Source organism: Pteropus vampyrus, unplaced genomic scaffold (assembly GCF_000151845.1).
Source record: "Pteropus vampyrus isolate Shadow unplaced genomic scaffold, Pvam_2.0 Scaffold56, whole genome shotgun sequence".
Taxonomy (NCBI): domain Eukaryota; kingdom Metazoa; phylum Chordata; class Mammalia; order Chiroptera; family Pteropodidae; genus Pteropus; species Pteropus vampyrus.
In genome coordinates this window covers 1,692,984-1,708,661 of record NW_011888837.1, presented here as the reverse complement: position 1 = coordinate 1,708,661, position 15,678 = coordinate 1,692,984, and the positions used below count along the sequence as shown (strand labels likewise).

Below are 15,678 nucleotides of genomic sequence, written 5' to 3'. Positions count from 1 at the left end.
AGGTGGGATGAGCTAACCAGGTGGGAGAGGGTAGATGTAGGAGAGAAGAGCCCGTGGACCAGGTCCCGTGACACTGCAATGCATAGGGCTCATGGGAATAGGGACATGAGGAGGGAGAATGAGGAGGGAGACCAGTGAGGAAAGAGGGGTCCTGGAAACTAAATGAAGTATTTTAAGAAGGAAAGAGAAACAGGGTCAGATGTTGATGACAGGGCAAGTAAGAAGATAGATCCTTGATTATTTGTTTCAGCAACATGGGGTTACTAGTGACCTCCACAAGAGCCTGATTAGAGTGGGTTAGAGAAAGAACAAGAATGGGAAGAAAGGAATTGGAGGTATTGAATATAGTTAGTTTTTTAAAGTGTTTTGCTAGAAGGGGCGGGGGTGAAGTAATGAGGGATTAGCTAGAGGTGGATGTGTCGTCAAGAAGTTTTTCTTTTTTTTGAGATGGGAAATATGGTGGCTTATTTATTTGCTGGTAGGAATGATCTAGTGATATGGGAGAAATTCATAAGGAAAGAGAGAGAGGACAATTGCTAAAATAGTTCTTGCAAAAGCAAGGGAGGTTAGGATGTATATAAGGAACGATTTTGCAAACAGTTCATACAACCAGTAGGGAGATGGAGCATGCATGCACAGATGCCAGCGGATTGTGGAAAATTTACTGTATATGAGTCACTCTTGGGTAATTAGTGGCCAAGGTGTGGCCCCAGCCTTCTTGTGGCTTGTGGAACTTATGGCCTACAAAACCTTTACACACCTATTTCTGTGGCCCTTCAGCCATCACAGCTGACAATTAAATAGTTTCATATTTTAAAATTGCACATAGGCGTTATTTTGATGGGTACTAATTTATATTTCTTAAGACATCTAACATTTACTGAATCCTCTGCATAATCTCCTTTATACCACTCACCAAACCTATGAATTTGGAACTATTACTCACCCCCAGTTAACAAATGAGGAAACCGAGCCTAAGGAAAAAATAAAGAACTTGTTCATTTGTTGACTTGCTGTTTTCTGACATTGTAGTTCATGCCTTAACCGTAGGTTATAATGCTTTGTGGAAGTATTTGGGCCTGTGAAATGTATACTTTCTGAATGCAGCAAATTAACATTGGATATAATTCAGTTTTCCTATGTGATCGTAATCTGAGATTAAATACTTTTGATAGTTTTGAGCTTTACCCACCACCTTCTCCCCTCCCCACCCCTGCAAATACCAAGAATTTAAGAGCCTTTTAATTAAACTTTTTGAAGCTACACTAGAGCAAAAATTGGTTGACTGGCTGTGAGTAGGCAGAACGTCATCATTTTTGTGGTAGTTTTCCTTTATAAGTCAGAGCTTAAATTAGAAATTGATCGCAAGGTATTTAATCTATTCTGAAGTGAATAAGCCTAGGAGCATGGTCTTCAGCATCAAAACGATCAGAAACAATATTTTCCTTTAGCTTTTTGCTGGCTATGTGTTAGGCCTCCTAGGCCTGCTTTCTCATTTATAGACTAAGGGTAATAATAACTACCTATGGTGACTGTGGTGAGAATTAGAGATGATATATTCCCGAGCACAAAGCACAGCCTGGTATTTATTCTGCTAATAAGTGACAGGTGACTGGGTAGCTTCCTTGTCAGTTCCCTTAACATTAACTACTGTCAGGGGGATGGTAGCCTGAGGAGTTACTAAGTGCATCTTTTCCTTTGATTGATTTCCAACTGGAAAATAACTCATTCAGGGTTTAATTTCAGAGATGTTTCTTATGCGTACATTTAAGGAATGATTTATTATTTAGTTTTATAGAAGACAAAGCTCTATAGAAATATACCATCTTTATTTTGAATAAAAATTTAGAACGCATTGTCTGACAGGAGAAATGGAACTGTCCCAAATAGGATGTATGGTTAACTGTAAGCATGAGGCTTTGAGTAGCCTCCTGGGTGTGGAAGAGCCTCCTTGCATTCTTAAATTTTCTAGTTCTCTAGTCACTTAATCCAGGCATCAGTATATTGTCTAGACTTTGGGTGTATGAATTCTCTTCAACGGAAATGGGAAATCCATACATTAAAATTAAGCATTGCTTTCTCCTGCCTGTGAAACAGTAAACTGATGGTTAGAGAAAGAATTACAACAGAGATTATTGGTACAGCTGGATGCTTATGGGCCTTGGATAGGAAGTCAGAGTGTGTAGCACAATAGACCTGCGTTACTACCCTAATTTAAAAACTTCTACAGACAAGAGACCCTGGATAGTACAAAATCTTCTATTAGATGACATTGGGAATACCAATCGAATGAGGAGTTCTTATCCCTAAGGAATTAATTTGGGATAGGCTTTGCCCATCCATATCCAAGAGACTAAGTCATCTTTTACTAAGGAAACTTACCCCTTCATCACTCTGTTCCTGTGACACTTGACTTCACTCCCTAAAATTTTGAGTTCTTTCTCTAAAACAAAATTTACAGACATATTCACCAGGGATTTGGTTGTAAGGGATACCAGTCTCTGTCTCTGTGCTTGCACTAATGCCTGTTATATATCCTGGACTGTAATGCAGCGGTCCCCACCCTTTTTGGCACCAGGGACCAGTGCTCCTATGAGACTCTAATGCCTGATGATCTGAGATGGAGCTGAGGCTGTGATGCTAGTGCTGGGGAGTGGCTGCAAATACAGGAGAACCTTTGCTCACTGGCCCACCGCTCACCTCCTGCTATGTGGCGCGGTGCCTAAGAAGGCCATGGACCGGTACCGGTCCTCGGCCCCGGGGAATAGAGCACCTGTGAAGCAGGGATTATGGTACTGCTGCTCCAGTGTTGGAGCTAGGCTTTACTTTTCTCTCTGATACAACTTCCTCTGCTTAGTAAATATTTATAGCTGTGTTACTTATTCTAAGCATTTAATAGGAGGATATCTTGTTTAAATCTATTGGTTATTATAAGTTGCATAATGATCACAAACATGCACTCAAGAAATTTCCAATTTGTAGAATTTGTCTTCTAGTACTTTACACATTGAGGTATTTAAAAAGCAGGAAAATAATGAAAACGTAGAGACTATAAGGATACTTTTAAACACATAGGTTAATTTATGAGTTTCATACTCTAATTTATTGGATGACGTACATGTACTTTCTATAGGTGAACAGTATTAGGAACCATTAAATTTTTTCAGAGTACTTTAACCCACTATAGAACTAGTCTTAGACTAGAATTTGAAGGTGCAAAACCGTTTAATTTATGTTCTCAGATATTCCTTTCCATCTTCATCATTGTTGCCCCTTCATTTCCTTCAGTATCCTCTGTTCTGCCTTCAAAATTATTTCTATTGAGGGATAAATGGTTCATTCAGTGTGTTGTTTCTCAAGGATGTTTGCATTTGAGCAGACAATACTCACTTTGGCTAAACTAGGGGAATAAGTTCTAATTGTGGAACCCATGTTGTCAGGTGGATCCCAGATATACTTTCATGTCCTAATGACTGTCTATCATGTAAGGAATACAGGACAAAATGACAATATCATTTGCTCTTGACTAACTCTAACCTGCACATTCAATTATAGATTATTATTTCTTCTTTTTTACCCATTTTCCTCATTTTCCGAAAACATTCTGTGATTTATGAGACGTGACATGATGCAGCAGCCTGCGTGTATGGGCTTTGGAGTACAACTTGAATCTGTATCTGAGCTTTACACTTGCTTGACCTTGGACACGTACCCCCTGAATCTCAGTTTCCTCGTCTCTGAGGTTTGATTGTTAGAATTTTTATGATGGAAAAATGTGTGTAAACTACAGCACCACAACATAAAGGAGCTATTGTAATTAGTGTAAATTCTAGGATTCTTATTGGGAAAAAAATTTAAAAATAAGAAAAAATTTCTTTAACATAATAGCAACTTTGTTAAAAATTTGCAGCAGGTGTCAGTTAAACAATAATAAATTCATTGGGAGCATGTCTTGATTATAAGAAAACCAGGTATAGTTTATAGAAACATTCATTTTCTCAAATATGGGAAATGAATATTCACATTGTAATAAACTTTTAAAAAAAGTTTATTACAATGAGTTATCTAAGTGCATTTGAAAAATGATTTAAGTTCTCAAAATTTAATACGTATGAGATTATTCGGAAATGTAATAATGCAAGCTGAGGTGCAATCTTGTGAGGTAGGCACTTTATGCCTACGTTATGTCCTCCTGTATTCTCTTGTTGTACAGGGTTCTACAATTCTGTTTTTCACTCCACAGATTTACCAGTAAAGAGGCAGAGAGAGTATGAGCTGGTCACTCCAGTCAGCACAAATCTAGAAGGACACTATCTCTCCCATGTTCTTTCTGCAAATCACAAAAAGAGGTCAACGAGGGACGTGTCTTCCAACTCTGAGCAATTGTTCTTTAACATCACAGCGTTCGGAAGAGATTTTCATCTGCGACTGAAGCCCAACACTCAGCTCATAGCTCCTGGGGCTGTTGTGGAATGGCATGAGACATCTCCGGTGCCTAGGAATATAACCGACCCTGTTAATGATCATCAACTGGGACGTGCTTCTGAAAGAATCTGGAAAACAGAGCCTTTGCAGACTAACTGTGCTTACGTCGGTGACATCATGGATGTTCCAGGAACCTCTGTTGCCATTAGCAACTGTGATGGTCTGGTAAGACTCATTCCCTTTTGTGTGTATATGTTTGCAGGTGTTTGGGAGTTCAGCATGGCTTCAGTATGGTTTGGAAGGTAGAGGTGGAAAGGAAGCCTCATTATTAGATTTTAAGTCGGGAAGAAGCAAAAGAAAGCATTTTGCCATCAAAGATGTGTGCTTTGGCTTAATTTTGACATGAAGACCACATTATTCCAAGAAATGAAAGCCAAATATTTTAGTATTTTTTTGCTTATATTTTCACTGTGTTACATTGGGTAATTTTATTTCCTTATTTCTTTTAAAGCATTCTGAAAACTTTCTAAAGAAACATAGATTCCTCCACAATGATAGTATTTCACTTCTTATGAGGGAACTTTGGATATCTTCTAAGAGAATATTTTGAAAGCATTCTCTCACCTCCCCACAGAATGCTAAAATGGGAAATGAGCAGATCATATGTCAGGATTTGTTCAAATAGCATTACTTTATGAATGTGAGATGTAGTTCTTTCTTGATGGTAGATATTTTCTTTATTTTCAAATGAAATACCCATATATCGCTCTTCAGGTTTGTGATTGAAGCCAGCGGTAACTGACCCTTATTTACACACTCAGCAGATGTGAACTATTTTGTATTTCCAGGTGTTATTTGAAAATTGTGTCAATGTTTATGCCTCTTCCATCCACAGTGTGACTCCAAGTCTTTCTTCAGAAAGAGCAACCATTTTTCCTTTCTCTGGTTGCCAGGCTGCTGTTTCTTGGGAGTTAAGAGCTATTCTCTTTGTCACTGCTTCTAAGAGTTCTCAAAATAGTCCTTACATTCCTACTTGTAATTATTCTACCTTGGCTGGTCCTCGAACAATACTGTGAATATTCTGCTATTGTCCTCTCTATGCATAATCCCAACCCCCAAAAGTTATGATATCATATGTTTTACCAAATGCTGGTGAATTCATTGTTTTACATTTTATTTTTTAGTCTTATACTGCCTCGTGATCTGTAAAATGTTAAGAGCCAGCACAGAAAACTGAATAGAAATAGTGTAGCAGGTCCTACTCTCTAAGTTGGACTTCGTGAGTTTAGGACCCATACCCTTATATTTGGGGGTGAACTGTGTTCTGGGGCTTTAAAAAATAAGGAATCTTTCAAACGTTTCTCAACAAAGGTTGAATAGACCTGAATAAGTCACTAAATAAAAATTTTTTTAAAAGCACTTTCCAGAAGACTTAATAAGTATAAAGTACTCATTGAGAGAGCTTGATTGAATACTACTAAGATATAAATGGAAATAGAATATATAAAAGACACTGCTTTGTAATAATTTTAAGTAAAATGTATTGAGTTTAAAACTTAATTCAGTGCTATTTTTTAGTTTTATAGCATAAAAATGTACTTTTCACCTCCTCAGTTAAGACTTGAAACTTGGAATATTGGCTTGAAAATCAATTTAAGGAAGGCAGAAGGCAAGGAAATTACTTGAATGGACTATCATAGTGATTTTTAAACCTGATTTAGCAATCGATATTTTTCTTACTGTATATGTCAAATTATGTAATCATAGATACAGAAATCTGGGGCAATAAAAGGTTGTTATAAGGAAGAGGAAAATAGATATAAAATGTGATTGGAAATAGATATAAAGTGTGATTATTAAGATTGTTTAATATCTCATTTTAAAGATACAGTATTAACTATTGACATCATGTATATGTACATATAGTGTGTGTATGTGTGTACACTAAACTACCAGTGTACATTATAGGTATTCATTTTTCTATTCTTTGATCTATTAACTAATTAATTTAAAGATAGTTGTAGAAAGTCGGTTATGGGCCAAGCACTATTCCAGGCGCTGTGAAATGGTGAAAAGAATAATCATGGCTACTGTCCTCATAGAACTCAAAGATACTGTTTGTCATAGAATTTAAGCACCAAAATGTGTGTGTGTGTGTGTGTATATTAAAACCAGACAAAAGTGGCCTGGGCCTTCAGTTTGACCCAGGAGAAAGGGTAGGTCTGGCTGGTAACGAGTAGTATTGACCAAGTGAACATGCAGAAATGGAAGTCTCTTCTATAGTTTCCAGCCCAGCAGCTATGGAGGAAGAATAGAGATGATGGCAGGAAGAGAAGCAAGGATGTGGAGAGAAGATCAGCAAACTGGAGGAATAACTTCATTAAGCTGGGGACAAGTTCTTAAAATTGCACAATTACACTGGACAGGATAATCCCTTAGCAGAGACGAAGTAGGAACTTGAATTGGTGTAAATAAATTTGGCTCGTTAGCTGATTCCTAAACCTTTTTGTTCCTTTAACTTACTATGTAGGGATTTAAATTTGACTTTCTTGACCTTAGAAAAGGAATCAGGGATACTGAGAACATAGATGCCTGAGGATCAACTTGATGGGCTAAAAAGCCATTGCCCTGATTATAGTCAAATCCAAATTTTCCCAACCAGTAGAAAGTACAGTCACTTTGGACTGAAAATACCAATGGGAAAATCTCTGCCCGATAAGTATATAGTTAAGTCTCCTGATATGGAAGACACTGAAGCCCTACCTGGATGAGAAATCTAATCCTTTTGATTAGGTTAATTTTAGAGTGGTATAGATGGGATTCCAGTGATCTGATTTTCTACTTGTGTCCTTTGAGGCTGTGGCACAGGGAGCAGCCAAAGGTATTTATTTTTCATTAGGTTTGGAGGGCTCATAACAAGGCCTCCTCCCTGAGTGAAATCACTTAACTCTTTTTTCTTATACTACCTTGTGGTATGCTGTGTGACTTTGAAATAGACAGTGCTCTGAGATAGAATTAACTTGTATTAAACAGTATCTTAATTAAAAAATAGTGCTACTCAAAGTGTGTCCACAGACTCAGGTTTGTGGACAAGATAAATACAGAAAGCGAGACTATGTGCAGAAACTTTTATAGTAATTTGACAGTTTATTGTATTTGTGTTGGTTCTAATAATAAAAACGTGGGATTGGGGTTTGGGTCTTGTTTATTTTGTTTTTCTAGTACTTAGGTTTTATTGTATTTTACAAAATTTCAGTCTGAGACCATTTACGGAGAAAAGGAACTGTTTCTTCACCACTGATAGTTGTTTGAAAAGCAAGCAATGACTCAGCTATTTTTACTCCTCTGGACTTCAGAAACTTGACTGAAATAGTCAGAGTCTACCTATTCCAGGTAACTATATGAAATGATCACAGAAACATTATTGAAGAGGACAGAAAAATACCTTGAGTGACATTTCCAGAGCCATGGTCTAGAAAGTGATCTAGACATGGATATACGTAGTAACTAAAATATTCTGTGGGTTTCTGAAATCAAGGTCAGAGTCTTCTGTACAAAGAAATTGATAGTGATTCTCACCAATGAGGCCACGAACAGCATCTGCTCCTGTCCAGTATGACCTTGTCCTGTTCTTTGACAAGATTACCATTCATGAGTGACTGCCGATTCTTCAATTGCAGCTTTATTCCCACTCTTGCCTACTATACCTCAGTGAGAATTATTGAGGTATTCAATCAGAATTGTTCCTGCTTTTTGATAGCATCTACTCTAAAACAGTCCAGCTTCTCTAGGCCTTCCCCCAAATTACCCAGCCAAAGCCTAAATCCTGTTAATAGGTTCTTTCTCATACTCTATTACTGACATGCTACTGGTTCCCTCTGGTGTGCATTTTCCCTACATGCAACATGTGATAAACCCAGCTTGTCAACTACAGATATGTTCTGGTGGTTTTGGGCTGGAGGGTGTTGACGTGCTTTACCTCTCCGCTACTACGTCTTTGAAATGAGAGTCCAGTGGTTAGGAGTCATGGTGATGGCAGGCATTTCACACTCTTCTTAGTGGGAGGACACTTGGCTGAAGTTCCCAGCTGAAAATAGATTTCTTTATTCCACAGAGCCCTGGAATTTACTCTGTAACACCATTAAATCTCCTCTGCGAGTAGTGGCAGCTCACAATCATATTTTGTGGTTTAAAAATTTGCCAAAATAAAGGATTGTTTGGTTAGTAGGCTTTATGTCATGTATTTCATAACATAAGGAAACTGGATTTTTCTAGGCTTACTAGAACAATATCATTTTGTTGATTCTCCTGGATTATCATCAAAGGAACTGGTTGGGAGTGGAAGAATTGACTGGTGACGGCTCTTCTGGGTTATCCAGTTCAGTGATTTCCTCGTGGGCCGATTTCATGATCAAGAGAGTTTATCTAGGACAGAATTTTTCAATTTTTTTTTTTTAACATTTGGAATTCTTCCTTCAAATGAAATCATTAGAGGTTCTCTAATAAAATAATATGTAAAATGGATAAACTCAGGAAAGGCCTGTTAAAACATGGGCAGGAGATGTTCTTTCTCCTAGTTTCTCTTCCTTCTGCCTTGTTCTCACTCCAGACCACTCTTAGGCCTCCAGAGGCATCTAACAGAGTTCTTCACTGTTACGGCAAGAGGTCTTAGAAGACTGAGGTTAACAATTTGGGAATCATAAACAGAACCTCTTTTCCAAAATATCTGATATTCACATCTGGTTAATATCAGGCATTTTATCTTTTTGGGTTTGAGACATGGCCAAATGAAGTTACTGTAGACTGCTATTAACTTAGAAAGAAAACAGCCTTCAGACTTCCCTGTCTTAAGACTTTTGCTTTGGGATTTGGTCCCTTCAGAAACATGTTCTTGTCGTGCCTATTTCAGTGAGTCTATCTGTAGAGGCACTTTTTAAAATGTCTTTTTAAAGTATTATGAGCTAGTGCGACTGGGATGGAGAACATTTGACCAGGGATTGTAAATAAAGCTCAATCTGGTAAATGAAGTGTTTGATACTAAAAATAGATACAGCTTGTAGCTATTTATAATGGATTTAGAAAATAGTATTTTAGAGGGCTGATCTTCAGATATTGACATCTGAACGTCTTTTAAGAGAAGAAATTGATCACTAAAGGCCCGTTGCCTCCCACCTTTTCCTTCTGTGGACATGTCTATAGAAGGTGTCATGTATTTTATTGATGGGACAAGAGGAGATCAGTGTCTTCATGAGTTACAGTGCTGATTTAGGAGACCTTGGAAGGTCTGAGGAACAAAGGACTAAAACTGCTTCACTTCTAGGCACCTATAGCAGACAATTTTAGCAATGCAGGATTAGAAGAAGCTCAAAGACCTTATATCCTTTAATTTATAGAAGTAGAAGGGAAAGCATCAGGCATTGGCCCCTTTTGAACTGAAGAATGGGTGAGAGTCCTCTATGTTAGTTAGTCTAGGAGAACCAATGTTAAGATAGGCCTCTTTGCTTCTTCCCTGAGATTTGGTCAAGCTGTGGCTGGCCCCATGGGAGCTGAGAATAATTACCTAGTCATGTGTAACTGCGTCTGGGCTGTTGGTACATCTTGCACCCTGCCTCCTTTCTCAAATAGATAGGCAGCCAGTTTGTACCTATCTGGATTGAAGAAGGAAGGTTCAGCATAGTCCTAGATCATTTTCATATTTTGTATCTAATTTGCATAAGCCTAGAATCAACATATGTCAAGCTTTTTCCAAATAATTTGGCTATCTTTCTCTTGTGTGACTTAGTTGCCTTTTACAAAAAATAGCCAAGGATGTGAGCTTGGAATAAAGTAGGAAGTAAAAAGTGAAAAGTGTTTTGAAATTTTGAAAATATTTCATAGTAGTTATTTTGTAGTTAATCTAAATTATTCATATTTATTTATGAGTACCACCTGTTCAGTATATATTGATTTACATGAATTTGATTATGATTTTCCCCCATTATCTTCTCTAACTTTGCTATAGTAAAATTTTTTTAAGTTTAAAGATGATTTAAAAATTGGGGAATGAAGTAAATATGTATTACAGATCTTTCTTTGACCAGGCACGGAAAACAGAAGATAAAAGGGGAGAGGAAGTACTTTTTCTTTCTGCTGTTGGCCTGGGAAGTAATGCTTCCTACTCTTAATGCCATAAGTACCATGACTTCATTATAATTCTAATAAGGTTTTTTAAAGATACTCAAGAAATGCTTTCAGGACTGTGAAAATGGAGCTGAGCATATTTTAATATCTTCTGGGTAATTATCATTAAAACAAGAACAAAGCACAGTGAAGTAATGATATGACGCCCTGTGCATAATCATGCTTTGAGGTAACAGTTTTTGCAGACTAAACTCAGCCTCAAGGTTCTCAAGTGCAAAAACTGTGTTATTCAATTGATTTAATAGTCATTCCTTCTAGGAATACTAATCAAGTTAATAAAGCATTTTGAAGTATTAGGAAGTGCTGTACTGATTTCTGTGGTAAATGCTAAGGGAAGCCAGCCAGGAGTAACCTTTGTCTTCCAAGAGTACTAGAAATAAGATATGCAGAAGTAGAACCAAGGTTTTAAATGTTGTAAGACTAGAATAGATGAAATCTGAAAGCTCGGATGATGGAAAAATTATTTCTGCATGGAAGGATGGGAGACCACTCCTTGGAGGAAGCGATATTTGTGATACCAGAGAACCAAAAAAGGTAAATATTATGTTAAAGTAATTACATATGATGTCAGGGGATGGGATGGGATGGGATGGGTAAGAGGAAGAGCCTTTGAGGGAAGTAGGAGAGTTTTGTGGATGTCCACATGTGATGGCCATAAGCATGGGGAGAAAATGGAGTGTAGTTGATTTCATGAACGTTGTAACATATATAATGAATATACTGGAAGCCAAAGTAGTGTTGGCCAGTATGTAATTCAGTATAGGACTAAATATGATACAAAAAAGAGAGAAAAATGAAGGCGAGTCAGTGAATGTGTGGTCAATACTGATAGGCTTGCATGGGCATTCAGGATGAGAGGAGGGCAAGGATTCCTGATCCTTCAGTATGTCGCTTTTTTTTTTCCCCCCATAGAAAAGTTTCTCTGAAGTCATGACGTCTTTTTCTATGGAGTTTATGGAGGTATATCCCCAGTAACTTTTTTCTAGAGTTCCCAAAACTTTATCTGAGAGGGTTATGAAATTTGATTTAGAAAAATCTGACTTCTCCCACTGTCTAGCCCTTCACCCTTTCAAGCTTGATCAGTTATGTGCTCCATTTAGTAAATTTCTTTCTATGGCTATAATTTCTTCCCTTTTAAATGTTTTCCTCACTTTCTTACTATATTTACTGTATGTTCATATCGCTTCTTCATAGTCTCCAGGGATTACTTCTAATGTCATTTTAGTGATTTTTGTTTATGTCATGCTATGTGTGAAGTAAAAAAGTAGAGCATAAAAAGTAATTTGATCAACCTAACTCTACAGAAACAAAAAAAAATAACCCTATTAATAACACTATAAATACATGCGTATGCATACACACACACATATATGTGTATCCATACACACACACGTGTGTGTGTGTGTGTGTGTGTGTGTGTGTGTATGGAAAACCATAGAAAAGGCAGAGAAAATCAATGTTTAATTAAAAACTTGAATTCAGGGGACAATGACAGAATTTGTTGTTAGGTCATAGAGTTGGTAGCAGGGCTGGATTGCTACATGGGTCTGTTTGCAATAAAGCACATGGTGGTTTTGTTCCCCCAGCTACCTAAATATGCTCCTTACAGTGTCGGTCAGTGACAAGGAGACCATGACATGAATTAACTTGTATTTTTTTAATATTGTTAGGAATATATAGAGGGTAATCAAAAATGCAATTGAAAAGAGAGATTTTAACTTACTACTGTCAGTCTCCAACAACAACACTGCAGAAATATTGGGAATAAAGAATCAGTTGTGCTATTAAGGCAGTCAGACTGAATTCTCTGTCTCTAAGACATGGAATTTTAAATACTTGGTATTTTTTTTCAAATATTTATTTTAAAAGGAGTTGACTTTTGAGCAATACTGGACTACACTAAATGTATCAAGAAATTATCATTAGACTTATTGTAGTTTGTCAGTCCTTTGGTAAATGGATTCAAATCTTCCATAATTATAACAAATTTTTGAAAATTCTAGTTTGATGAATAAAGAAACAGGGATATATAGTTACATTAATCTAACTTCAGAGTCATTAATGTTAAAAAAAATAAAGGACATTATGTAGCCTGAGGTTTTGATAAACATTATCTAGATTGTTATAGCCTACTTTTATAAAATATTTAGAAGATATTACATTATGAGTTTTGTAATAAGAATCAATAACACCAATGAAGAGGAACAGTAGCCAAACTATTCAAAGTTATGATACTTGGGAAGAATTCAGTTTAGAAAAACTTAAGTACTATTGATAACCTGAGTCAAAGTTTATCAAGTGGTTGAGGGAAATGGTTCATACTGGGAGCTGGCATGGTGTTGATTTAGAATCAGACAAACCTGGACTCCAATTTCAGTTCCACCACCTACCAGCCATGTGACTTTTAACAACTTATTTAACCTTTTGGAAGTCTCTTTCTTTCAGTAACGTGGGAAAAGTAATGCTTATCAGGCCAAGGCCTTACCAAGTATGTTAATGCATCTTTCACACAGCTTGGCTCCTAGGAAATCAATGATTGGTACTACACTCCCTTTCCTTCTTTTTCAACTTATAATAATTTGTCTTTAATATTTGCGATTAATAATAATGAGGACTAAGTTTGCAAAATAAATACCTCAGTTACTCAATTCAACCTGTGACCTGACTTGTGGAAAATCATCTTCTATGAAGTGAATACCTTGGTGAAAATCTTGTAATTTTCAGGTCACTTTCTCCACCTGATACAGAGGTCATTTGTCATCCTCTTCTCTAAGGGGTACTCCAACTGCTCCTCTTTGAAGACTGCTGAGGATGAGAAACTCACCATTTTCTATCTTATGTATGTAGAGCTCTGCCATATACAAAGTTCATCCTTAGGTTCTACTTAGAAATGTGAATTAATAATTGTTCCACTTATTAGATTCTTCAGATTTGACAAAGATATAGTGACCATGATTGACCTCTTATTGTTATTAAAATATTTCGGTTTTATGCAATTGAACGTTCAGTTGTTCAGTGTATCACACAGCAAACTACTTCAGCTTTAGGAAACACTTTCCTTTATTAACGTGATCTATTCCATACCCTGGCTGGAATGGAATTAACCAGTCATAAGTCATAACTTGAACATTCCCCTCAGGCTTTTCATTTGCTCAAATATTTTAAATTATGAATTTGAGTGAGACATTTTGGGGATAGTGATAAAGAATTCTATGGCATTAGATGATATACCTGTTGTTCAGAGTCTTCTCAACCCTGTTAATTTCATAACTCTTATTAGGTTATTGTAGTTACTATGCTATCTTATATCCTTTTTTTCCCCCAATCTGGAGTCTTCCATGAAAAAAAAATACAGCAAGAAGTATGCCTTTTCTATAATCCGTGGAGGCACTTGAGGGAGACAGAGATGAAGGTGGAATGGTGGGTCCCTAGCTCCACGTTCAGTAATGCGTTTTTTGAAATTAAACGGCATTATCAAAGTAAGACTATATGAGTCTTGGTGATCTTTTTAAATTACATGATAGTACTTTCCAACCCTAATTTAAAATGTAAGAGGTTTCTGAAAACGTACTTCTGTTTGATGATGTCCCTAGCTGGAAGTTCTTCACAGATTGAAAGGGATGTGCTGTTAGATGCTGGGGTGTCATATGAACATAGCAATACCCAGTTTGAGCATCTGAAGCTTAAGAGAAAACGAAGAACAGCACTTAGTGAGAGATTCTGCAAATGTTAGCAATGCAAACACAGTGGGAAACGTTTTATTTAGCATTATCCGTGAAACACGATGCATAGCGATTGGAATCTTGGGGCAATACTTCCTTTGGGCTTGCAGGATACTCGATCTTACTTAGAGGGTGCCAGTATTTCATGCTTCCCTGCCTGGCTTCGTATAGTTCTTTATTGTGCATACCTGGCTCAGAGGTTGGTATTAAATAGCTGCCAGGACTAGAAAGCAGACCAAGCATGGTGATGTGGGTCCAGATAAATTAAGTTACTGTGAGATCTTTGTTTCTATTTGATCAGCTGCATGTCATTGTCACATTTGGCTTCATCTATGGTATTACATTTAGACTTAGCATAATGATGAGGGAAGACTCTGAGCCATTTTGGTCATATAACCTAACAATTGATTCAGAAAGGGCCTCTTTTTATATATTGTACTTAAAAAATTTTTAGAAACCTGTTACTCTGTGAAGATGTTTTGAAATTTTGGCTGTATTCATGGCACTACCTTGTTATTCTTTCCCATACTTAAAAATTAGGGATTTCAATTAGATCAGTGATCCTTTTGTTCCACCTGTTGTAACTTATGAAATATTTTGTAAACAAGACAATGTTTATTAAGACTCTTCCCTTGCACTGGTTGATGAACTTCTCCAATAAAAAGATTAAATTATTTATAGACCTGTATGCTTTGTTCAGTTTTATCACACAGTGACAGTCATTTCCAGATCTCCATTGTTGCCTCCACTGGTCCCTATGGACTCAGGGATGTAAAATTAGGAAATTGTTGACTACGATCATTCTGTGATTCCTTCTAGGACTGATGTTCTATGACTCTGTAAGTTTGTGTTCTTTTATCCTGTGAACAGTGCATTCTTGGCCAAGGACAAAATCAAAGCATCATACTATCCATTATTCATTAATCATGGTCTGACATGGAAATGGCATGTATGAGTGTTACTTTTCCAAACCGAGATATGGTTGCTTCTAATAATGCTTTTTCTACTTTTTAAAATTTATTTTTAATCCACTAATTATAAATAAGTCCTGTGTTCTTGAAGGCTCTGAAGAACCTAACTGCTATTACAGTTTTGGAAGATGTTTCAGCTTGACTCCTAATGAAACATAGAAATAACCAGTGTAAAGAGAAATAAATAAATACACACCCATGAATATGCACACATATATACACATACATGTGCTGCATAGTGAGGTTTTGGACAAAGATGGACTTCTAGATGACTGTGGTCCCATAAGATTAACATATAGTGCAATGCATTACTCACTTGTTGGTGGTGATGCTGGTGTAAACAAACCAGTACTGCCAGTTGTATAAAAGTATAGCATAGA

General features: G+C 36.8%; 1 protein-coding gene across 2 annotated transcripts in view; it reads left to right on the top strand.

Annotated features, from left to right (window-relative positions):
* Window positions 1-15,678, top strand: part of ADAMTS3 (ADAM metallopeptidase with thrombospondin type 1 motif 3) — a 242,380-nt gene that overhangs the window by 14,110 nt on the left and 212,592 nt on the right. For both annotated transcript variants that reach the window (XM_011360511.2, XM_023530861.1), the window contains exon 3: window positions 4,244-4,650. In XM_011360511.2, coding sequence (XP_011358813.1) covers window positions 4,244-4,650 — 407 coding nt within the window. The remainder of the gene's footprint in view (window positions 1-4,243; window positions 4,651-15,678) is intronic.